This window comes from Lagenorhynchus albirostris, chromosome 8, assembly GCF_949774975.1.
Source record: "Lagenorhynchus albirostris chromosome 8, mLagAlb1.1, whole genome shotgun sequence".
Classification (NCBI taxonomy): domain Eukaryota; kingdom Metazoa; phylum Chordata; class Mammalia; order Artiodactyla; family Delphinidae; genus Lagenorhynchus; species Lagenorhynchus albirostris.
This window is the reverse complement of record NC_083102.1, coordinates 92,662,448-92,687,312: the sequence shown is the minus strand read 5'-3', so window position 1 is coordinate 92,687,312 and position 24,865 is coordinate 92,662,448. Positions and strand designations below refer to the sequence as shown.

The 24,865-nt window shown below is 40.7% G+C and overlaps 1 protein-coding gene across 3 annotated transcripts in view; it reads right to left on the bottom strand.

The window, feature by feature from the left end:
- Positions 1 to 7,316: 7,316 nt before the first annotated feature.
- RALA (RAS like proto-oncogene A) overlaps positions 7,317 to 24,865 on the bottom strand; it is a 78,287-nt gene continuing 60,738 nt past the window's right edge. For all 3 annotated transcript variants that reach the window (XM_060157349.1, XM_060157350.1, XM_060157351.1), the window contains 2 exons: positions 21,317 to 21,491; positions 7,317 to 9,277 (listed from right to left, as the gene is read on the bottom strand). In XM_060157349.1, the coding sequence (XP_060013332.1) occupies positions 9,155 to 9,277; positions 21,317 to 21,491 (298 nt within the window). In that variant the 3' untranslated portion in view covers positions 7,317 to 9,154. The remainder of the gene's footprint in view (positions 9,278 to 21,316; positions 21,492 to 24,865) is intronic.

Sequence of the window (24,865 nt, the reverse complement as noted above, 5' to 3'; positions counted from 1 at the left end):
GATTGGTTTATTTCCATTATTTTATCTTCCAGATCACTTATTTATTCTGCATTATTCAGTCTTCTGTTCATTGCCTTTAGCATAGCTTTTGTCTTGGCAAACGAGTTCTTTAATTTTTCTTCGCTGTTCTTTATATTTTCTAGTTCCTACAGTAATCTGCATTTCTACTGGGAACCTTTCTTAATTCAGTATTTTCATTATCTCCTTTTTGAACTCAGTATGTATTAGACTGAATAGTTCTGTTTCATTGTTCTTTCAGGAGAATTCTTGATCTTTTAGTTGGGAGTGGTTCCTCTGCTTCTTCATTTTACTTATATTTCTCTTACTCTATGAATTTAGGAGAAACAGTGATCTACTGTGGTCTTAAAGTGCTGCTTATATGTGGGAGTGTCCCTGTGTGGCCTCCGTGCATCTAATATTTTTGTTGTGAGGGCTGTTTTTAGTAGGGGTGTCTGCTGCATCTTTCCTCAGTGTGTGCTAGCCATTATCCCCTTGATAGGGGATTTGACTGGTGTTTTGATGACCACAGCCTGCACTGGCTGTTGAGCAAGGCCGCCTCTTTGCTCTGTGGTTGTCACAGCCCTGTCAGGGGCACGATCTGCTTCCCAGCTGTTGGAGTAGAAGCCTCCACATCTGTTTCTGAGCTTCGGTTTGAGGCAGGAAGGACTGGAGTGGTCCTGCTGGGACAGGAGCCCCAAGGATTCCTCCGCTGGAGATTTGCACACAGGAGTATTTTCTGTGCTGTCACCTGACACCTGTTGTGTGGACTTACACAGGACACTGTTGTTCACACTGCCCTTGGCCTCACCTCTACTGTGGGGATGCAGGCAGTTGGCCTGGGTGTCCCTCGGGTGCTGTGTTCCCAAAGCCACCAGCGCTGATCTGTAGGCGCAGATCCACTGAAGTCCGGTATCGGGACCACAGGAGTCACGCACCTGGATTTGCTGTGGGAGCTGTGGAAACAGCCCAGCCCCCAGCCCAGCCTCCAAGTGTGTGTACCCACAGAGCCCACAGCTGCTAAGGCCAGACCCGTCCCAGCCGAGGGAGCACTTGTAGTCCACTTGAATGCCCCACAGGCACTGAGCTTACAAAGCTGCTGGTGGTGGCATAAATCCATGGATGGCATGCTGTGGGGAGAGGGCTCAGATTTCAGCCCTGCTTCCTGAGTCATGCGGCCCCTCAGCTCTGATTTCAGCCCCACCTCCACGTGTGGGCCAGCCCCTGGTGCTTGAGTGATCCCAAAGCTCACAGAGGTGGCACCACGCCAGCTGAGAGCACGCTGAGACATAGGCTGCTGTGGAGGGCCCTGCCCCACCCTTCGTGTGCCCCTTAACAGCGGTGCTTCGCTTCTGCCGTGGGCCTGGTCGTCTTCCACCTAAGCCGCCAGTTGCAGCCTGTGCCATGCTCTAGCCCCTTCAGGCTGCTTTCATGCAGTCAACCCTGTCCTCTCCCTGTGTCTGTCCTCTGAAGCCAGAGTTTCGGCATCCTGCCCCTGTATGCACCAGCTGATGTGAGTCTCAGGCTGGGGAGTGCAGAGAGGTGGCACGGGCCTTCTGTGCAGGTCTCGCTCTCCTCTGCCTGCCTCAAACTGGCTGTTGCACTCTCCTCCCAGCCTCAGAAGCTCCCTTTCTGTCCTGGCTGATTTCCCTTCCAGTGAAGGGCCTTCCCAGGGTGCAGGAGCATTTCCTCTTTCACACTTCCCTCCCAAGGGTGCAGATCCTGTCCTGATTCCTTTTCTTTTCTTTTTCTTTCATTCCACCCCTTATTGTGGAGATTGCTTGCACTTTTGGGTGTCTGAGATATGTTGCCAGTGTTAAATAGCTGTTCTGTGGGAATTGTTCCACATGTAGATGTGTTGGTTTTTTTCTAATTTTTTTTTAACTTTTAAAAATATTTTTATTTATTTTTGGCTGCATTGGGTCTTCATTGCTGCACACGGTCTTTTCTGTAGTTGCAGTGAGCAGGGGCTACTCTTCGTAGCCCTTCTCATTGCAGTGGCTTCTCTGGTTGTGGAGGCACAGGCTCTAGGTGCACAGGCTTCAGTAGTTGTGGCTCGTGGGCTCTAGAGGGCAGGCTCAGTAGTTGTGGCTCATGGACTCTAGAGAGCAGGGTCAGTAGTTGTGGGGCACGGGCTTAGTTGCTTCATGGCATGTGGGGTCATCCCGGACCAGGGCTTGAACCCGTGTCCCCTGCACTGGCAGCTGGATTCTTAACCACTGCGCCATCTACAGGGAAGTCCCTGTAGATGTGTCTTTGATGTATTTGTGGGAGGAGGTGAGCTTCATGTCCTTCTAGTCCACCATCTTGATTGTGTCTCTGAGCATCTTTTCATGTGCTTATTAGCTATTTACGTTTTTTTTTTTTAGGAAAAAAATGTTTTTGGATCTTCTGTCCATTTTAAATTGGGTTATTTGCCTTTTATTGTTGAGTGTTTTAAAATATAGCCTAGATGCAAGTTCCTTATCAGATATATTATTTGCAAATATTTTCTTCCATTCTGTGGGTTGTATTTATGTTTTCTTGGTGGTATTCTTTGAAGCACAAAAGTTTTAAATTTTGATGGTTTAATTTTGTTTTTTTTGGTGTGTGTGTTATAGTGTAGAAGGCTTTGCCTAATCTAAGGTTATAAAGATTTACTTCTAAGAATTTTGTAGTTTAGTTCTCACATTTTAGGTCAGTGATCCATTTTGAGTTAATTTTTGTGTATGGTATGAAGAAGGAGTACAATTTCTTTCTCTTATTTGTGGCTGTCCTGTTGTCCCAGAACCATTTTGTTGAAAAACTATTCTTTCCATTGAATTGTCTTGGCACCCTTGTTCAAGAGGGATTGACTATAATGTGAGGATTTGTTTATGGACTCTCAATTCTATTGTTATCTATTTGTCTGTTCTTATGCCAGTACCACAGACTTGATTACTCTAGCTTTGTAGTAAGTTTTGAAATCAGGACTTTTTTTTTTTAAGACTGTTTTGGCTATTCTGAATCCCTTGAATTTATATATAAACTGTTAAATTTTTCTTTATTTTTTTGGCTGCGTCAGGTCTTTGTTGCTGTGCACAACCTTCTCTCTATTGGTGGTGTGTGGGCTCTCTCTCTAGTTGTGGTGCACAAGCTCCAGGGCATGTGGGCTCTGTAGTTGCAGCGCACAGGCTCCAGGGCACATGGGCTCTGTAGTTGCGGCGCACAGGCTCCAGGGCACGGGCTCCAGGGCACGTGGGCTCTGTAGTTGCGGCGCACGGGCTCCAGGGCACGTGGGCTCTGTAGTTGTGGTGCACGGGCTCCAGGGCACGTGGGCTCTGTAGTTGCGGCGCACGGGCTCCAGGGCATGTGGGCTCTGTAGTTGTGGCGTACGGGCTCCAGGGCACGTGGGCTCTGTAGTTTGCGGCACATGGGCTCTCTCATTGAGGCATGCGAGTTCAGTAGTTGTGGCGCGCCAGCTTAGTTACCCTGCGGCATGTGGGATCTTATTTCTCCGACCAGGGATCGAACCTGCGTCCCCTGCATTGGAAGGCGGATTCTTTACCACTGGACCACCAGAGAAAAGTCCCTGTCATCTGTTAATCTTCTTTCGTGAAGTGTCTGTTAGGGTCTTTGGCCCAGTTTTAAAATTGGCTTATTTTCTTATTGTTGAGATTGCAGAGTTCTTTGCATATTTTGGATAACAGTCCTCTAACAGGTGTGTCTTTTGCAAATATTTTCTCTTGGTGGGCGATTTGTCTTCTAACTCTCTTGATAGTGTATTTAACTTGCATTTCCCTAATGGCTAATGATGATGAACATCTTTTCATGTGTTTATTTGCCATTTAATGAAATATCTGTTTATGTCTTTTGTCCATTTTCTAATTAATGTTGAGTTTTGAGAGTTCTCTATATATTCTAGTTATATGGCCTTTTTTGGCTACATGTAATCATATATTTAAGAAAATTAATTTCAGTTATATGCATAATACATGATTGCACTCTTCATTTAAAAACGAAGATAAAGTTTAAACCCTCAAATCCTTTCCCTTTTCACCATCCTCTCATGGGTAACCATTATTACATATTTCAGGTATACCCATCTAGATTAAAAATAGCTTTCTCAAGATAAACTCAGAGCATGTACATGGTGTTGTTTGTATATGGGTTTTGCCAAAAACTTGTAATGTTTGTATCGTGGTGCAAGATGCATTTTTGACCCAAAAATATTGTAGAGATCTCTCTGTGCTGATAAATATCTCTAGTCTGTTCCTTTGAACTGCTGTATAGCATTGATTGTCTGACTATGTTAGGTTTATTTAGCCATTCCTCAGTTCCTAGACATTTAGGTAGTTCTCAGTGTTCCTTAGTAAATAATGCTACAGTGAACCACCTTGTGCATGACTCTGGGCACATGTGCAATTGTTTCCTTAGAGAGAGAGACAAAAAGGGAATTTTGTGAATATTGAGGTATGTGCTTTTTATATTTGAGTAGATCCTGCCATATTGCCCCCCCCCCAGAATGTGTTTTTCCCCCCACCTTGGCCAACAACCACATATCTTTTGACTATAAGACCCACCCACTACTTTGTATCCCAACTGTCTACCAACTGCAAAGAGGAGGGATATCTGAGGTGGGCCTTGAACAGGAGTGGGATTTAGACATGTTGCTGGTGAGAGTCACATTTATTGAGTGCCTTCTATGTCACAGGGTGTGTACCCAACACACTTTCGGTCCATCTCTACTTATTAGAAATTGTCACGGACTGGAGGGGACTAAGGAGGCATGGAGACTAAGTTCAAAGCGAATTCTAAGGTCCCCTCTAAGCCGACTTCTAGGGTCCAGGAAAACTATCTAAGTAGCTTTCCACCGAATTGGCGTCCTTCACAAAGATCAGTCCATAAACAAACAGATTTGGCATGTGACGGTGCAACACTCAGGGCGACAGCCTGCAATTCCTTGCGCTTCCTCCGTAGAGAAGCCCTCTCCCAGCAAAGGCCCAGAAGTTAGCTCTCATACCTGCTCCTTTCTCTTCTAATTCAACAAGGCTTGACTCTTACTTTTTGGCTGTTGTGAACATTTTGCCCTTAGGAGCATTTCCTAACTGCTAGGAGCTTGTGAGCACCTAAACGCTTCAGTTGTTGGCTTTCCTTGGGGCTTTTGACAAAAGTGATCTTGTTTTTCTATCAGATTACTTGTGCAAGTTATCACACGTCTCAGGGCCTCTCTTCAACAGATTGTTTTTGGCCGCGCGGCTGTTGGGATCTTAGTTCCCCAACCAGGGATCGAACCCATGCCCTCAGCAGTGAAGTGTGGAGTCCTAACCACTGGACTGTCATGGCTTCTCTTAAACAGACGTTAGATGCTCTCTGGGCCCCTCTCTCTCCCCATAAATGGTGCTTCTGTAAGGACTGAGAATACAGACGGCTGAATGTCCCTCCCCGCCCACCTCCTGTCTATAGGCAGTTGTCCACAACAGCTGCACTCAGGGCTGCTTGAGCAAAGGACTGGGAAATTATTTTGTAGTTAAAGAAATACAGGATGAAGGTTTCTGGCCTGCCAAAGAATGCTGCCTCTTTACTGATGTTATGGAAAAAGCACTGTAAGGCTGACTCCAGAGCTGAGCTCTGCACAAGGTTTTCCTTCCCACACTTGATCTTTCTCTTAGCAACCAGGCTGTAAGCGCAAGAGGCCTCTTCTGTTCATAGCAACCTCTGCAAACTCTCTGAAGGCAATCATTGACTAGGTGGCTGCAGCCTTGGGGGAATCCTGGATGTTTCCCACAATAGTACGGGCCACTGAATAATTAATTCTAGTCTCCACTCTACTCCTCTGTGCGGTGATTCAGAGCATGGACTCGGGAGCCAGACTTCTTTGCTTCCAATCCCAGTTAATAATTTTACCAGCCTTGTGGCCCTGGGCAAGTTATTCAACAGCTCTATGCCTCAGTTTTTCCCTCTGCAAAATAGGGGCTAAGGACAGCACCTACTCACAGGGTTAATATTATAGGTTAAAAAATACAGGGAATTCCCTGGCAGTCCAGTGGTTAGGGCTGTGTGCTTCCACTACAGGGGGCCCAGGTTTGATCCCTGGTCAGGGAACTAAGATCCTGCAGGCCGTGCACGGCGCATACAGAATACACTGTGTTAGCTATTATATGAATTTACAAACATAACAAATAGGGGGTCTAGCCCCGTGTAAGGAGACCTAGACTTAAATCTCTTATTCTTTAAAAACTTCTTTTCCTTTCCTTATGCATGGAACACATAGGTACTTTCTTCAGTGTGAATGTCTGTCCTTCCATCTGTTGTATTCCCAGCAGTGCCCACAGTAGGTGGTCCATAAAAACCTATCAGAAACTAAGGTCATGAAGGAAGACCTCCATTGACCTGCCACTCTTCACTTCCAAAGTCATTTGCTAAAGGGGACTTTGGTTCTCCATTAGCTTCAGGTGCAATTCAGACTCCTTAGCCCATGCCAACCCTTAGGACTTCATGAGCTATCTTCCCCTCCTGTGTGGGCAGCCAGCTGAATCTACTCTAACACTGGATTAAATAAAAAGGATTACTTTGAAAAGTTTAGAGGAAGTTTTGGTAAATAGTTTTACTCTTAGGGCAGTTAGATGAGGCTGCCGAATTTTTTTACATCCTTGTCACAGAATTTTGAAAATGACATTCCGATCCACTTTGAGACAATTTAATCTAAGCTTTGTTTGGAACCTAACACCTAACATCATGCCCATTATCGGTGTTAAAAATGGGTCCACACAGTGAGATTTAAAATGATGCCATTTATAACTTAAATGTGTTCGTTCTGGCACTGCTTATGAGTTAAGTAGGAAATTAAAATGAATTGGATTTTGAGGGGTTGTGTTCGGTATTGGGCCAGATCGTTTCTAACCCATAGGCTGTGTGATTAATAGGCCACAACTGCCCAGCAGACATCAAATGAGAGAGAATGGCCTGAAGTGTGATGAAATGGTAAGGGGGTGGTTTCTCCTGCCACAATTTGGAAATTCAAGCATCCCTGGCACTCATTCCGATTTAGAAAATGAAAATAAAGCTGCCACCTACCCACTCCAGCGTGGAGTAGTATTCTAAAAGCAGTTATACATTTGTGACTTTCAAGACAGCAGAAGAGTGTCTTCCGTGCAATTCTGCACATGGGGCTCCTCCATTTCTGAGCCTTGATTAAACCTAAGCAATGATGATCCTGACTGAGGAAATGTGGTGCAGAATTCTTCTCACACAGAAGTCCCTAAACTAATGGCTCAAAAGATTGAGTTGTAGTCAAGTCTCTGGTAAGGATGCCCAGGTTGATAAATCTGAATTGTAAACATCAAGTAACACCACAAACATTTAAAAAAAGAAAGTTTATTGGTCTTTAAATGGCTCAAATTGCAAATAAACCGATCGGGTAGTGGCATCAGCCTAAGACATGTGATGCATCTTTGTCGTTTGGCTTCATAGCACCTCAGTACCCAGGAGAGGAAAGGTCTCAAAGCAAAGTCACAATGTTAGTGGTTAGGACCCCTGGTTAAATGAGACTGCAACAAGTACACACGGAGATGCTGGGCCCACGGGGCCGCGCTTACATTGGTAACTTTAATTCTGCACATGGCACAGCCTATGAAAAATATGAAAGATGTACATCTCAAACCCTTTAAGGACAAATATTTAATATGACAAGCCGTACGTAATATCTAAAGAGTTCAGTTCCTAAATAGCCTGTTTTTGTTAACTTTACGTACACATCTGTCACCTGGAATGCCTGAACACATCTTTGACTTGCTGAAATTAGGACTGAGCAAAAAGAAACGAAAACTTTGTTGAATCAAACTGTCCTAGTCCCATTACAAAGAAAAGAAAAATCTGACAGTGGTAAATCTCCCACTGAAATCATGGCCCTCCAGCGGGCACGCCATACGGTGGGGAAACAGCCTACTGTTTGGTGCCAGACATGTTTTCTGCACTATCCTTGGGTTTGGTTGTTCGATGTTAACTTTAGGAAAACGTAGAGACAGTGTTATTCATTACGAACACAGCCTACAAATAATCCCAGTAACTCCCGTACAAACTGTAACCTCGGGAATACAAATATAGAAGTTACCAGATGGTGAGCACGACTCTTCTGAAGTGTTCTAGTGCAAAATGCATTAGCACTGTCCACGCTTTTCCTGTGCTCTACACTCCAAGGAGATCAAAATCTTAACACATGCTCACCACTTGCAGAAAGGGATTTCCAGGGACCAGCATCTTAAAGAAAGAGGGTTCACTGAGACATAACTGGTACTGAATGCTCATAGTCTAAAATTATCTTACAAGTAGACGCTGGGCCTTCATTTTAAACTACCTTACACTTAGTTAAAAGCAATCAAGAAGCTCTGGAACCTTACTTGCAGGAACCAGAGTATGGCACACAGTTTAAATTTGGACAGACTCCTACAAGTAATTTCTCGAGAATCTTCTACACAAACGTTGTCCTCCATCCTGACATATATTCTCTCACCAGGACACATGGGCAATGGGCCCACGGCACAGTGAGGACACACCCAGAATGATGTAAGTGGGTTACCTTTAGGTTTCTAAATTAAGGCATATTAAAAAATTTCCATGTACAAGTTTACACCACTTTTCTAAGTTAATCACCGGGTAATTAATGCAGATTCACAGATGAATTACTCTCAATTGAACTATATGCAACAATCATGCCAGTAACTTTTTCTTCTATATTTTGCATAACAATGGTTAAAAAAAGTGGTACAGTTTAACTATCATGTTCACAATTGTCATCTGTCAAGGCAGTAGAAGACCAAGACATTTTAAAATGATATAAAATTTAAGCTTTATAATAAACCAGAGGAAGTAGCCTTTCCTCCCATTGCCCACCCCCATCTCACCTCTTGAATAGTTCAAGAAAGACTGCCAGCAAAACACAGGTGCCCACGCTACATTCAGGACTGTGATACATGTAGGCAATTACGAAATAAGTTGAACTTTGCTTCTTGGTGAAGCCACATTAATTTCTTTTTTAAGTGAATTTGACTCTCAGTGCAGTTCCAATTCATGCTTTTAGAGACACATAACAATTTCCAAAATGTTAAAGTAATTTCACAGTCAATTGAGCCTTCAGTGGCAAAGCTTATAAATTATATTTCTTAGTATGGTCAAGATAAGAAAGGAGTTTGGGCTTTGATTATAAAATGCAGCATCTTTCTCTTATTCTCTTGGCTAAACTTTTCCTCTTCTTTTTCCCATTCTTTTCTTTGCTGTCTTCCATCTTTCTGGCTCGAATTTCCCTCATTAAATCAAAAAATACCTAGAAAGAAGAAAATAGGATAAATAAACCAAGTAGATCATATGTGCCTGGAATTTCTCTGATTCACAACAGTAAACCTGGGGAATATTATAGGAATATTTAGGAGCTCTTGTTTGGGGAGTACAGAGAGAGGAAAGCACCCAACTAAAGCCTGCTTCTCCAAGTATACTGAGAAAATGGGAAAAATGAATTTGGTAAAATGTGTTTACATAATATAACCTAATCTTTCTGTCTGAATTTTCAAGATAAAAATGAAAAAAGTACTACAAGTGAGGCTAGCTCCAAAGATATGAAACTCAGTAGGTTACATTTGAGAAATTTATAATTAGTAAATGTATTTTATCAATTAAATTTTAAAGTAATTTGTGTTTAATAAAATTTACATTTAATAACCTGGTTTTCTTCAGCCCTGTTTTAAAAAAACAGCTGTGGAAAATGACTGCTTCCTTTATCGTTCTGATACCAGGCACTAGAAAACAATTTTGTTTCTTGCACTATATTTGAGATGTTTGATGTCTAGAAACTGGCAAATAATGGGAGATATTAGCCTAATAATTTAAAAATTACTACTGTAACCTTAAGTTCAATGTCAATAACAAATGTCTGAGTACACACTGAAGGGCCTAGAAGGATGTGGACTCACTGTACACAAATAGTGATGAGTGGATGAATAACTTCTATGCATCACACTTTTGCATTCTGGATTAAAAAAATGATTACTTCTAGAATAAAACTTGATAAGACTAAAAACAAATTCAAGAAAACTGAAATCATATCAAGCATCTTTTCTGACCACAATGCTTAGAAATCAAGTACAAGAAAAAAACTATAATAACAGAAACACGTGGAGGCTCAACAATATGCTACTAAAACAACCAATGGATCACTGAAGAAATCAGAGGAAAGCAAAAAATACCTAAAGACAAATAAACGAAAGCATGACAATCCAAAATGGACACAGCAAAAGCAGTTCTAAGAGGGAAGTTTATCGCTATACAAAATATATCTTGTATACAAAATACAGAAAAATCTCAAAACAACCTAATCTTACACTTAAAGCAACTAGAGAAAGAAAAACAAACAAAACCCAGTTAGTAGAAGGAAAGAAATAAAGATCAGAGCAGAAATAAATGAAATAGAAACAAAACCCAGAAAAGATCAATGAAACTAAAAGCTGGTTCTTTGAAAAGATAAACAAAATTGATAAACCTTTAGCCAGACTCATCAAGAAAAAGAGTTCAAATCAATAAAATTAAAGATGAAAAAGGAGAAGTTACAACTGATACCACAGAAATACAAAGGATTGTAAGAGACTACTACAAGCAACATATGCCGGTAAAATGGACAACCTAGAAAAAATGGACAAATGCCTAGAAAGGTACAATCTCCCAAGACTGAACCAGGAAGAAGCAGAAAATATGAACACAAGTACTGAAATTGAAACTGTGATGAAAAAACTCCCAACAAAAAAGTACAGGACCAGATGGCTTCACAGGCAAATTCTATCAAACATTTAGAGAAGAGTTAACTCCTATCCTTCTGAAAGCGTTCCAAAAAATTACAGAGGAAGGAATACTCCCAAACTCATTCTATGAGGCCACCATCACCCTGATATCAAAACCAGACAAAGATATCACCAAAATCACCAAAAAAATTACAGACCAATATCGCTGATGAACACAGATGAAAAAATCCTCAACAAAATACTCTGCAAACTAAATCCAACAATACCTTAAAAAGGATCATATACTATAATCAAGTGGGATTTATCCCAGGGATGCAACGATTCACAGTATCTGCAAATCAATCAGTGTGATACACCATATTAACAAACTAAAGAATAAAAACCATATAATCATCTCAATAGATGAATCTGATCAAAAGCTTTGTCTGCAACACCAATTTGTGATAAAAACTCTCCAGAAAATGGGCCTAGAGGGAACATACCTCAACATAATAAAGGTGGTATATGACAAACCCACAGCTAACATACTCAATGGTGAAAAGCTGAAAGCATTTCCTCTAAGACCAGGAATGAGACAAGGATACCCACTCTTGCCATTTTTATTCAACATAGTTTTGGAAGTCCTAGTCACAGCAATCAGAGAATGAAAAGAAGGAATCCAAATTGGAAAAGAAGTATCACTGTTTGTTTGCAGATGACATAATACTACACATAGAAAATCCTAAAGGTGCTACCAGAAAATTACTAGAGCTCATCAGTGTTCAGTAAAGTTGCAGGATACAAAATTAATACAGAAATCTGCTGCATTTCTATACACTAACAATGAAAGATCAGAAGGAGAAATTAAAGAAACCCATTTACCATCACATCAAAATACCTAGGAATAAACCTAACTAAGGAGGCAAAAGACTACAACTGTAAGAGGCTGATGAACATAATCAAAGAGGACACAAACAGATGGAAAGATATCATTTTTCTTGGATTGGAAGCATCAATATAAACTCAAAATGGATTAAAGACCTAAATGCAAGACCAGATACTATACAACTCCTAGAGGAAAACCTAGGCAGGTTTTCTGACATAAATCGTGGCATTATCTTTTCCATCCATCTCCTAGAGTAATGGAAATAAAAACAAAAATAAAATGGGGCCTGATTAAACTTAAAAGCTTTTGCAGAGTGAAAGAAACCATAAACAAAATGAAAAGACAACCCACAGAATGGGAGAAAATAATTACAAACCATGTGACCAATGGGATTAATCTCTAAAATTTAAAAACAGCTCATGTGACTCTGTCAAAAAAACAAACAGCCCAACGAAAAAATGGGCAGAAGACCTAAATAGACATTTCTCCAAAGAAGACATATAGATGGCTAAAAAGCACATGAAAAGATGCTCAACATTGCTAATTATTAGAGAAATGGAAATCAAAACTACAATGAGGTATCACCTCACATCAGTCAGAATGGCCATCATCAAAAAATCTACAAACAACATGCTGGAGAGGGTGTGGAGATAGGGAACTCTCCTACACTGTTGGTGGGAATGTAAATTGGTGCAGCTACTATGGAGAACAGTATGGTTGTTCCTTAAGAAACTACAAATAAAGGTACTACAAATAGAGGTAACATATGATCCAGCAATCCCACTCCTGGGCATATAGCCAGAGAAAAACATGGTTCGAAATGAACCCCAGTGTTCATTGCAGCACTGTTTACAATACCCAAGACATGGAAGCAACCTAAATGTCCATCAACAGATGAATGGATAAAGATTTGGTACATATATACAATGGAGTATTACTCAGCCATTAAGAAGAATGAAACAGTGTCATTTGCGGCAACATGCATGGACCTGGAGATTATTATACTCAGTCAGACAGACAATGTCATTTGCGGCAACATGCATGGACCTGGAGATTATTATACTAAGTCAGACAGACAAAGACAAATATCACATGATATCCCTTAATGTGGAATCTAAAAAAAATGATACAAATGAACTTATTTGCAAAAGAAACAGACTTAGAGGATGAACTTATGGTGGGGAAGGGTGGGGGGAGGGATAGATAGGGAGTTAGGGATTGACATGTACACACTGCTACATTTAAAACAGGTAAACAACAAGGACCTCTGTATAGCACAGGGAACTCTGCTCAATACGATAAGCTAAATGGGAAAGGAATTGGAAAAAGAAGAGATGCATGCATATGTGTAACTAAATCACTTTGCTGTACACCTGACACACAACACAGGTAATCAACTATACTCCAATATAAAATAAAAATTAAAAAAGAAAACAAGGACTATCAGACCAATGGGTTGAGTTAAATGGACGCAGGACCAACAGAAAAGGACACGGATAATTAAAGAAGGGGAAGACTGAGCATAAAAGCTCAGAAAGAATGCAATGTACTGAAACACGTAGGTGACAGTTCAAACCCCATGAATTCTTGCCCCACTTGCTGCAGCTTGACGGTCTGGAGACTGGGGATTTTGCAACACCTCTGCTTCAAGTCCACAGCTGACCAGCCAGGGCAGGAAGCCTCCAAACTAACTACGTGTGATTAGCAGAAAACTCCCAGTACTGCTTTCTGATGTGAATATATCACTGCAGAATGGATATTAGAAGATGTGATTTCTAATTTTAGATGAGTATCTGCAATAAACTGCAAACGAATCCCTACTGGAAACCACCAAGGTCATCTTAACTAGCAAACCCAATGGAAAACTCTTAAACTTTACAAGCAAACCCAATGGAAAACTCTTAAACTTTACATTAGCTAACTTAATTAAGGTAAAGGAGGCCTTGTTTCAACTGCCAAGTGGAAGGAAATAAGTAATTTGGAGTAAGAATGAAGAACTGGTTTTGATAAACTCAGACAAATGATAATCCGAAAGTACAGAGCTTCTTCCAACTTTTTAAAAAATTTCTGCTCGCCCTCATTTCCTCCCACCCTCTTTCCTCCTGTCCCCTTCTTTCCCTTCCCCCCATTTCCCCCCCTGGCATGTACAGAATTTGACTCTTCTAATTCCAGAGTAGAGATCACAGGAAATCCCTGTTCTCACGTAAATGAAAATGAAACGAAACTAGACACAGACTCAAAATGCTTAGCTCAGAATACTTACAGTTGAAAAAACATAAAAATTATTAGAAATGACAAACATCTCTCTTAAAGCATCATAGACCGTTAGCTTTAAATGTAAACCTTTGCCTTCACCAGTTTCTTCATTTTAAGTACTTAACAGCCCCTAGTTCACAACACAGACAATACTAAATTTTCAAAAGGATTAAACATCTACTATAAAGGCCAACACAAAAAGGAAGCAAAAATTATACGTTAAGTGTTTTTCTTATTAATTTTTGGCTGCGTTGGGTCTTCGTTGCTTGCGCAGGCTTTCTCTAGTTGCAGTGAGCGGGGGCTACTCTTCGTTGCGGAGCGCAGGCTTCTCATTGCGGTGGCTTCTCATTGTGGAGCACGGGCTCTAGGTGCGTGAGCTTCAATAGTTGTGGCACGCGGGCTCAATAGTTGTGGCTCGAAGTCTCTAGAGCACAGGGTCAGTAGTTGTGGTGCACAGGCTTAGCTGCTCCATGGCATGTGGGATCTTCCCGGGCCAGGGCTTGAACCTGTGTCCCCTGCACTGGCAGGTGGATTCTTAACTACTGTGCCACCAGGGAAGCCCTAGGTAAGTGCTTTTTAAGTTTAGGATGGGAGAGCTTTTCTAATGAAGCCACAGAATCCAGAAGTCTCAAAGGAAAAACAACAAATTTGACAACGTAATCTTTAATGTTTTTTCCATGGCAAAAGGTAAAAATCAGCAAAGTTAAAAGACATGGTATGGGGACTTGCCTAGTGGCATAGTGGTTAAGAATCTGCCTGACAATGCAGGGGACACGGGTTCGAGCCCTGGTCCAGGAAGATCCCACATGCCGTGGGGCAGCTAAGCCTGTGCGCCACAACTACTGAGCCTGCGAGCCACAACTACTGAGCCCACACTCTGCAACAAGAAGCCACCGCAGTGAGAAGCCTGCGTACCACAACGAACAGTGGCCCCCACTTGCTGCAACTAGAGAAAGCCCAGGTGCAGCAACAAAGACCCAACGCAGCCTAAATAAATAAGACATGGTATGGAGCAAATCAATCAGTGTGCTATACCACATCAACAAATTGAAGAATAAAAACCATATGACCATCTCAATAGATGCAGAAAAAACTTTTGATAAAATTCAGCACCCAAACTTTTGATAAAAACTCTCCAGGAACTGGGCACAGAGGGAACATACCTCAACATAATAAAGGCTGTATATGACAAACCCACAGCAACAGTGAAAAGCTGAAAGCATTTTCTCTAAGATCAGGAAAAAGACAAGGATGTCCCCTCTCACCACTTTTATTCAACATAGTTTTGGAAGACCTAGCCATGGCAATCAGACAAGAAAGAGAAAAGGGATCCAAATAGGAAAAGAAGAATTAAAACAACTGTCATTGTTTGCAGATGACATGATACTATACATAGAAAATCCTGAAGATGTTACCAGAAAACTACAAGAGCTCATCAATGAATTCGGTAAAGTTGCAGGATACAAAATTAATACACAGAAATCTGTTGCATTTCTATACACTAACAACGAAAGATCAGACAGAGAAATTAAAGAAACAATCCCATTTACCATCGCATCAAAAAGAATAAAATACCTAGGAATACAACTACCTAAGGAGGCAAAAGACCTGTACTCCAAAAACTAAGATGCTGATAAAAGAAACTGAAGACAACACAAACAGATGTAAAGATATAACGTTTTTTTGGCTCAGAAGAATCAATATTGTCAAAATGACTACACTACCCAGGGCAATCTACAGATTCAGTGCAATCTCTATCAAATTACCAATGGCATTTTTCACGGAACTAGAACAAAAAATTTTTTAATTTGTATGGAAACACAAAAGACCCTGAAAGTCAAAGCAACCTTGAGGAAGAAAAATGGAACTGGAGGAATCAGACTTCCTGACTTCAGACTATACTACAAAACTTCAGTAATCAAAACAGAAATATAGATCAATGAAACAGGATAGAAAGCCCAGAGATAAATGGACCATAGGTGCGTGGGTTTATCTACAACAAAGGAGGCAAGACTATACAATGGAGAAAAGACAGTCTCTTCAGTAAGTGGTGCTGGGAAAACTGGGACAGCTACATGTAAAAGAATACAATTAGAACATTCTTTATCACCATACACAAAAATAAACTCAAAACTGATTAAAGATCTAAATGTAAGACTGGATACTATACAACTCCTAGAGGAAAACCTAGACAGAACACTCTTTGACATAAATTGCAGCAATATCTTTTTGGATCTATCTCCTAGAGTAATGGAAATAAAAACAAAAATAAACAAATGAGACCTAATTAAACTCAAAAACTTTTGCACAGCAAAGGAAACCATAAGCAAAATGAAAAGACAACCCACAGAATGGGAGAAAATAACTGCAAACCATGTGACCAACAGGGGATTAATCTCTAAAATTTACAAACAGCTCATGTGACTCAGTATCAAAACAAACCCAATGAAAAAATGGGCAGAAGATCTAAATACACATTTCTTCAAAGAAGACATACAGACGGCCAATGGGCACATGAAAAGATGCTCAACACCGCTAATTATTAGAGAAATGCAAATCAAAACTACAATGAGGTAGCACCTCACACCAGTCAGAATGGCCATCATCAAAAAGTCTACAAACAATAAATGCTGGAGAGGGTGTGGAGAAAAGGGAACCCTCCTACACTGTTGGTGGGAATGTAAATTGGTGCAGCTACTATGGAGAACAGTATGGAGGTTCCTTAAACTAAAAACAGAGTTACCATATGATCCAATCCTACTCCTAGGTATATACGTGGAAAAAACCATAATTCAAAAAGATACGTGCAAAAAAAAAAAAAAAAGATACGTGCACCCCAATGTTCATCGCAGCACTATTTACAATAGCCAAGTCATGGAAGCAACCTAAATGTTCATTGACAGAGGAGTGGATAAAGAAGGTGTGATATATATGTGTACACACACACAGAGGAATGTTACTCAGCCATAAGGAAGAATGAAAGAATGCCATGTGCAGCAACATGGATGGACCTAGAGATTATCATACTAAATGAAGTATAAGCCAGAGAAACATAAATATCATATAATATCGCTTATATATGGAATCTAAAAAAAAAAGATACAAATGAACTTATTTCCAAAAAAGAAAGAGACTCACAGACACAGAAAACAAACTTATGGTTACCAAAGGGGAAGGGGTGAGAGCTAAATTAGGAGATTGGGATTAACATATACACACTACTATATATAAAACAGATAACCGGGAACAGTGCTTAGAGCTTTCTGAGATGCTCTATGCAGTTATAATCCTCAAATTTGGCTTGAATAAAAATTTCTATTTCTTTTGTAGAAAAAAAAAAAAGACAACAAGGACCTACTGGATAGCATAGGGAACTATACTCAATATTTTGTAATAACCTATAAGGGAGAAGAATCTGGAAAAGAATATACATATGTATCACTGAATCATTCTGCTGTACACCTGAAACTAACATGATACTGTAAATCAACTATACATTCAAAAAAAAAAAAGATAAAAACAGATATGGTATGCATTAGGAGACACTGTCCCAAACGGATATAGTGGACAGAGGGGTAATGTCCTTAATATAAAGCAGGCTTATGAATCAAAAAGATAAACCCCCCATTAGATCAATGTAATTTCAGCGTTCACAGAAGATCTACAAACGGCCAATGAATCAACTACAAGCTGCCCAGCCTCAGTAGTAATCAGGAAACACAAAAGAAGTGATTTCCCCATCTTGTTGGTGACATTTAAAGGCTCCTTTAATTGACACTGGCAAGGAGTGGGGAAAGGGTTTCCTCACACTGTTGGTGGGAGTGTAAGGCAGCCTCTCTGGAGGGTGACTTGTCATTAAAATTTTAAATGCACCCTTGCTTTTGGTCTTGTGTGGGTGCACGTTCACACAGTTCACTGTGTTATGTTTGTAATAGCACTGCAGACAACCTAAATGTCACTGGTAGACTTTTTTCATAATTCAGCCATTTTCCTAACTATGGAACATTTTGTAGATTTTAAAAAGAATGTGGTACGTCTATATGCAACGACATGGAAAGAACTACAGATCTATTTACTGTGAAATTTAAAAAGCAAACCACAGAAATACACTATACACACACACAAATCCTATTTATACAGGTGGAAAACAAGCAAGTACAACCTTTCCCTAAGGTTCTTTTTTTTTTCCTCCCTTAGATTCTATATGCCTGTCTTTAAAGGCAGGTAAATGTCTGGAAAGATACACACGTGTTAGCAGTGGTTACCTACAGGTAAAGGAGGTGAGTGGAATCTGGGTGGAGTGACACTCACTTTTCCTCCTTATACTTTTTCCTCTGTATCATGAATTTTTCTTTATACAATGAGCATATGTTCATGTATTACTTGTATAAAGAAAAAAATTAAAAACATTTTCAAAAACAAGACACTACATTTCTAACAAAATTCTTTCCCCAACATAAAATTGGCTCTCTTGACATAATAAATCATACTTTCATTTTGACATCTACTTGCCTAATTTCTTTCCATTTCCCCCAAGATGTTCCTTAAAATTAAGAGCAACCTTGGAGTTGCGATTTAAAGAGCCAGAGCATTTAGCTAGAAGGGTACTACAAGGTCATCAGATGACCTGGCACCCAGGGAGGACCCAAGCAGGTTTCCCAGATGGTCCTCTAGCCTCTGAGTGATTCCTCTGAGACAGGCCAGGCCTCAGCTCAACAATTCTGATGGTCATGAAGCTTTTTCACAGGGTAGTTTTAAAAATCTGCTTCTTTGAAACTTCTACCCAGTGGTCTATTTGGAATCCTGGTAAGGATAAGGCATGGGCGTTTAAAGTCTGGCGGGAGCTAGTATTTGTTTTTTGTGACAAAACACCTCTCAATTTAATAGAAGGAGACACTGTTAACACTTAATCCTGCAAAATCTGATCAGACTCCTGGGAGTGGATGACACACAACATGGGAGATGCCACAGGTATTCCAACCATTGTTTTAAGTAAAATAGACAGGGAAGAACATTGGCTCCAGAGCTGGCCACACCCAGAGCCAGCAGATGCCACTACGACATGGTGACCTTGAGCCAGGTATGTAATCTCTCCGCACCTCACTTTCCTCACCTAAAAACGCGTCATGAGAGGAGTATCTGTGCTTCATAGGGTTAAAGATGAAACAGTGAGTGCTGGCCACAGCGCCTGGCTCTTCAAGCACTAAAGAGTATTATCAGCTCTTATAACTGTATTACATCATTGCCTCAGCAAACAAACCCAAAAAACAAATATAATCCCAACGTAACCAAATTTAAGAAACTGAAGAGTTGCTGCAAGTTACTTTTCCTTAGCCACTGAGGTACGTTATCTGGTAGCCACTCTTCAGGACACAGCAGTGAAACATGCACGTCTGTGACTTAGCTCTCTGGTGGCAACCACAGGTACTAGAATCTTACATATTCCCGATACATACATACATGTGCGCTTGTGTGTGTATGAGTATGTTTCAAACACAGATGGCAGCAAACTAGATGCTGTTCTGTACTTTGCTTTTTCATTTACTGATGTTGAAGATCATTCCACATCAGCACATTAAGTTCTACCTTCTTTTCACCAGCTGTACAGTATTCCATTATATGGACGCACCATCTGTTCCTGGACACTTGGATATTTCCTGTCTTTTGCTTCTACAAATAATGCTTCAAGGACTACTGCTGAACATACACTTATGCATGGATGTATAATTTTATCTGTATAATAAAGTTTTAGAACTTGAATTGTTGGGGTCATAATTTTTGATAGATAATTGCCAGACTGCCCTTCCAAGAACATATGAGAGTTCCTTTTTTTCCCATACTCCTGTCAACAGTATTATTATCAACCTTCTTGCCCTTTTCCAATTGACAGGTAAAAAAAATATGTCATTATATTTTAAAATTTCACTTCCCTTTTTATAAGTAAGACTCATAAGCCTCTTTGCAAGTTTAAACACGATTTGCATTTCTTTTCTGTGACAGGGCTATCTGTTTTTCGACCATTTTCCCATTGGGTTGTTGGTCTTTTTCTTACTGTCTGGTGAGATCTCTGATAATGCACACTACCGTATTCTCCCAGGGCCTCTGATGCCAGCAGGTGACACTACAGGACTGCTTCGAGCCTCAGAGCTTGGACAGTTATTGCTCCCCACTCCCCTTAGATCACGATGGTTTGTTCTATAACCTGCTCAAGACATCAAACAGGAGGAAACAAAGTATACATATGCTATGACAGTCTTCATTGGTGCCTTTCAAAACCCCAAACATGCTGAACCTTAAACTGTATTTCATCAGTACTTTAAATTTGCCATAACTTTAGAGGAAACTGGTCTACTCAGTAGAAATCTTACAGCAATTTGTACAGATGTCTTGGACTTAAAGGAATCTGACTGTGTGACTAAAAAAAAAAAATTAATCAGTTTAAGACAGTAATAACACTGTCTTAAAACCTACAGTAAACAGGCAGAAAGAATCTCTAAATTTTTAACATCATGATTTCTGGACCAGGGCTGCGAATCTACAGCCACAGCAGACGAGCTCACAAGCACCTGCGGCCACCTAGGGCAGTTACTCCAAGTGTGCCGCACCGCCCATTTGCACATCCAGGAGCTAGCTAGATAGGCAAATTCTCAGGTCTCACCCCAGACCAAGCGAATCAAAATCTCTGGCGAAGACCCAGGAATCTGTGTTTATCAGGCTCTATAGGCAATCCTCCTGCACGTTAGTTTTTGAGAGGCACTCAGTAGAGCCTAGATACGCGGGGGCTGAAAAGGCCCCGCCTGGAGGGCTCTCAGAACCTGTGCTGCCCCAGCGCAACCGGCAGGCTTCCTAAATACTGATGATGGCGTCCCGCAGCAGGATGAAAAGCACTGGGAAGGCTTCTAGAAACGAGGTAAGGGTGTTCTGCACCTGGTCTCCAGGAAGGGCCAATCTGAACACAGTGTGAGGATGAGGGGAGAGGACACAGGAGCTCCCCTTCCACTTGGGGGAGAACAGAGGCTGAGGGTAGGGAAGGCAGCTGTGATGACAGAGATTTCAAAATCCTCTCCCCCGGGGTCTGGGAGAACTTAAGTGAGGATGGGCAGGTGTCAGCTCAGAGGACTTACATTGTTCCTTCTAGATTCTCCAGCCAATCAGGATAAGGAAAAAAAAAAAAAAAGCAGGGATTCAGGTCAGGAATCTTTCAGTGCTTTAAAAAAAAAAAAAAAGGTACATCTAGCTGCAGTGTCTCATGTTTTAACGCCGCTCGGGAACCTATAAGGACAAAGTGAAGTAAATTCCTAACACGCTGTACTTGAGCATTCAGGGCCATAAAAAATCAACACGTATTAAACCTCTATTTGAAAGTCTCACAGAATCTCTAGACTAAACAGAGCCGAGTTAAAGCACATCAACCTATTTTTAACATGACGTAGCAGTAGAGCCACCTTTTTACCTTGTCAACATTAGCTCGCGTTTTAGCAGATGTTTCCACATAGTTAACATTCCACTGATCGGCTCTGGTTTTTGCCTCTTCTACAGAAACCTGCCTTTTATCTTCCAAATCTGATTTGTTTCCAACGAGCAGAAATGGAACATTCTCATCTTCTTTTACTCTTAAAATCTGCTCCCTGGATAAGAGAAAATGAGCAAGAAATATTAATGTTATCTCTACATGTTAAAATAACAAAACATGCAATTAGCAGTTATTTATGTTTCTAGACAATAACAAATAGCTCACTTATTACCCAGTAGGAAACAAGCAGCACTTCTTCCTTTTTCTACCATCAATGACTTGAGCTCCACATTCACTTCATTCAGAAAAATACACAGAAGAAGAGTATAAATATGGCAGCAGACGTACGAAGTGAATATCAAATGCAACTTCCTCCGAAATGCTTTTTTGAAAATAAACTTTTTATATTAGAATGATTTCAGATTCACAGAGAAGCTGTGAAGATAGGACAGAGAGTTCCCATATACCCCACATCCAGTTTCCCCTACTGTTAACATTAATGTGGTACGTTTATCACGGTTGATAAAAGTATACCTTGTTTACTGCAATCTGCTTTACTGTGCTTTGTAGATACTACTTTTTTTTTTTCTGAACAGACTGAAGGTTTGTAGTCACCCTGCATCAAGCAAGTCTATCAGCACTATTTTTCCAACAGCATTTGCTCACTTTGTGTCTCTGTGTCACATTCTGGTAATTCTCGCAACATTTCAAACTTTTCCATTATTATTATATTTGTTATGGTGATCTGTGATCAGTGGTTTCTGATGTGATGATTGTAATCGTTATTGGCATTTTTGCTTAAAGTGATGCTCCCTTTAAAGAGTTTGAGAGGCTACTACAGAATTTTAGAATAGGAAAGCACCTTTACAAACTGGTCCAACTTCATTCTTATCAGAAGGAAAGTGAGAATGAAAAAACGTAACAGCGCTTTCTAATATTTCTATCAAACACTTAATAAGCACTACAAGTTATAGGCCAGCAACTGTGCCAAACAGAGGTACTAGAGACACTGAAATGGATAAGAAGAGTTTTTACCATATCAGGAAAAACACATATAAATCAATCTCATGTAAGAGTGCGGCGAGTGAGCTGCTGCAGCTGTGGTAAGCATACCGCACACACACGAGGAAACGACGGATCCTGTCTGGGTGACGGGAGGCCCAGGAAGGCTAAAGGGAGGAGTTGACAATCGGAGAAATGCAAATCAAAACTGCAATGAGGTACCACCTCTCACTGCTCAGAATGGCCATCATTAAAAAGTCTATAACAAATGCTGGAGAAGGCGTGGAGAAAAAGGACCCCTCCTACACTGTTGGTGGGAGTGTAAGTTGGTGCAGCCACTGTGGAGAACAGTGTGGAGGCTCCTTAGAAAACTAAAAAGAGAACTACCATACGACCCAGCAATCCCACTCCTGGGCATATATCTGGACAAAATTCTAATTCAAAAAGATACATGCACCCCTACGTTCACAGCAGCACTATTCACAATAGCCAAGACACAGAAGCAACCTAAGAGTCCATCGACAGATGAATGGATGAAGATGTGGTATATATAGAGACATGTATAGATATATATCCACACAATGGAATACTACTCAGCCATAAAAAAGAATGAAATAATGCCATTTGCAGCAACATGGATGCAACCAGAGATTATCATACTAAGTGAAGTCAGAAACAGAAAGATAAATACCATATGATATCACTTATATGTGGAATCTAAAATATGACACAAATGAACTTATCTATGAAACAGACCCACAGACATAGAGAACAGACTTGTGGTTGCCAAGGAGGGGGGGGTTGGGATTGGCAGATGTAAGCTTTTATATATAGAACAGATAAACAACAAGGTCCCATTGAATAGCACAGAGATCTATACTCAATATCCTGTGATAAACCATAATGGAAAAGAATATGAAAAAATAATGTATATATATGTATAATTGAATCACTTCACTGTACAGCAGAAATTAACACAACATTGTACATCAACTATACTTCAATAAAAAGAAATTAAAAGAGAGGAGCTGACATTGTGCTATACTTTGCAGGTCAGACCGTGTGGAGTGCCTACGATAACCATTCAGACGATCTCAAAAATGGCTTTCCTATTGCTGGTCAGTTAGTAGGAACAGTTTTTATTTATGGGAGGGGCAACACACTGGAGGTACAACAGACGAGTAATGAATGATTCACTTATTTTCTGTAACAGCAACAGCCCAAGATTCTTTCTCTTGGCATAAAAATACCTCACTCCCTTGAGATACCACTTTGGCTTGGTGGCTATGGTGACAAAATGTATTCCATTACTTAGTACAGAACCTGCTACATAATAAGCACTCAAAATATTTTTTTGAATGAATGAATAATCACTGACACTTACATAACTTTCAGCATGTCTCCCAGGATTACAAAACTCCCTTTGCACTTTATCACATACAAAACTCCTTCCTTATAGAAGCCAACAAACTTAATGTTACAAATAAATTTATATTTTTAAAGTTTCTCAATGACATGCTTTTTTACAAATAAATTTATATTTTTAAAGTTTCTCAATGACATGCTTTTAGAATCTTTTTAAGTTCTGAGAGTTTCACGTATACATAAAAAGGAATGCTTTGTGTAACCCTTGCTTCACTTTCTTGCTCAACCACCAGGAATGACCTCTTTCCTCATCTGTGGAAATCCTTCTTATCCTTCAGGGTTATCTATCTCTTGAAGGCCTCCCAGCTCCTCTCCTCTCCTGGATCCTCTACCATCACTGGCCACATCTCCTACTTTGTCGCTAACTTCCACTTGGTTTCATGACTTATTCAACTCAGCTGCGTGAATCTTGAAAACAGGATATATCACATGCTGCCTTGGTGTGCCCCACGCCAAAGCAGACAATGCAGAAATAAAAATATACAACTAAAGAATGCTTGTGATTAAGCATGCCTTTTTTTTTTTTTTTTTTTTTTTTGCGGTACGCGGGCCTCTCACTGTTGTGGCCTCTCCCGTTGCGGAGCACAGGCTCTGGACGCGCAGGCTCAGCGGCCATGGCTCACGGGCCCAGCCGCTCCGCGGCATGTGGGATCTTCCCGGACCGGGGCACGAACCCGTGTCCCCTGCATCAGCAGGCGGACTCTCAACCACTGCGCCACCAGGGAAGCCCTAAGCATGCCGTCTTCACGAGACGACTCAAGAACTTATTTATGCTATATTTCTCTCAAGGATGGAGAGAACCCCTCTCCCCTTTACCAGCCCCCCGGCCCCCCTGCCCAAAACCAAATGGAGGACAGATTTTGATTACACAAACAGTAAATAAGATGTAAAAAAAATACTGTACAACAAAACCTAGTGTGCCAATCTGTGGTGGTATTATTTCTACTAAAAGTTCCGTCCGTGCTGTCAGTGAGGTGGATGGCAATGTGCCTCCTGGGCATGACACAGGTGCCGAGACACCAGTGACTAACACAGAGCGTTACAGTCTGGGCCAGAGATCCA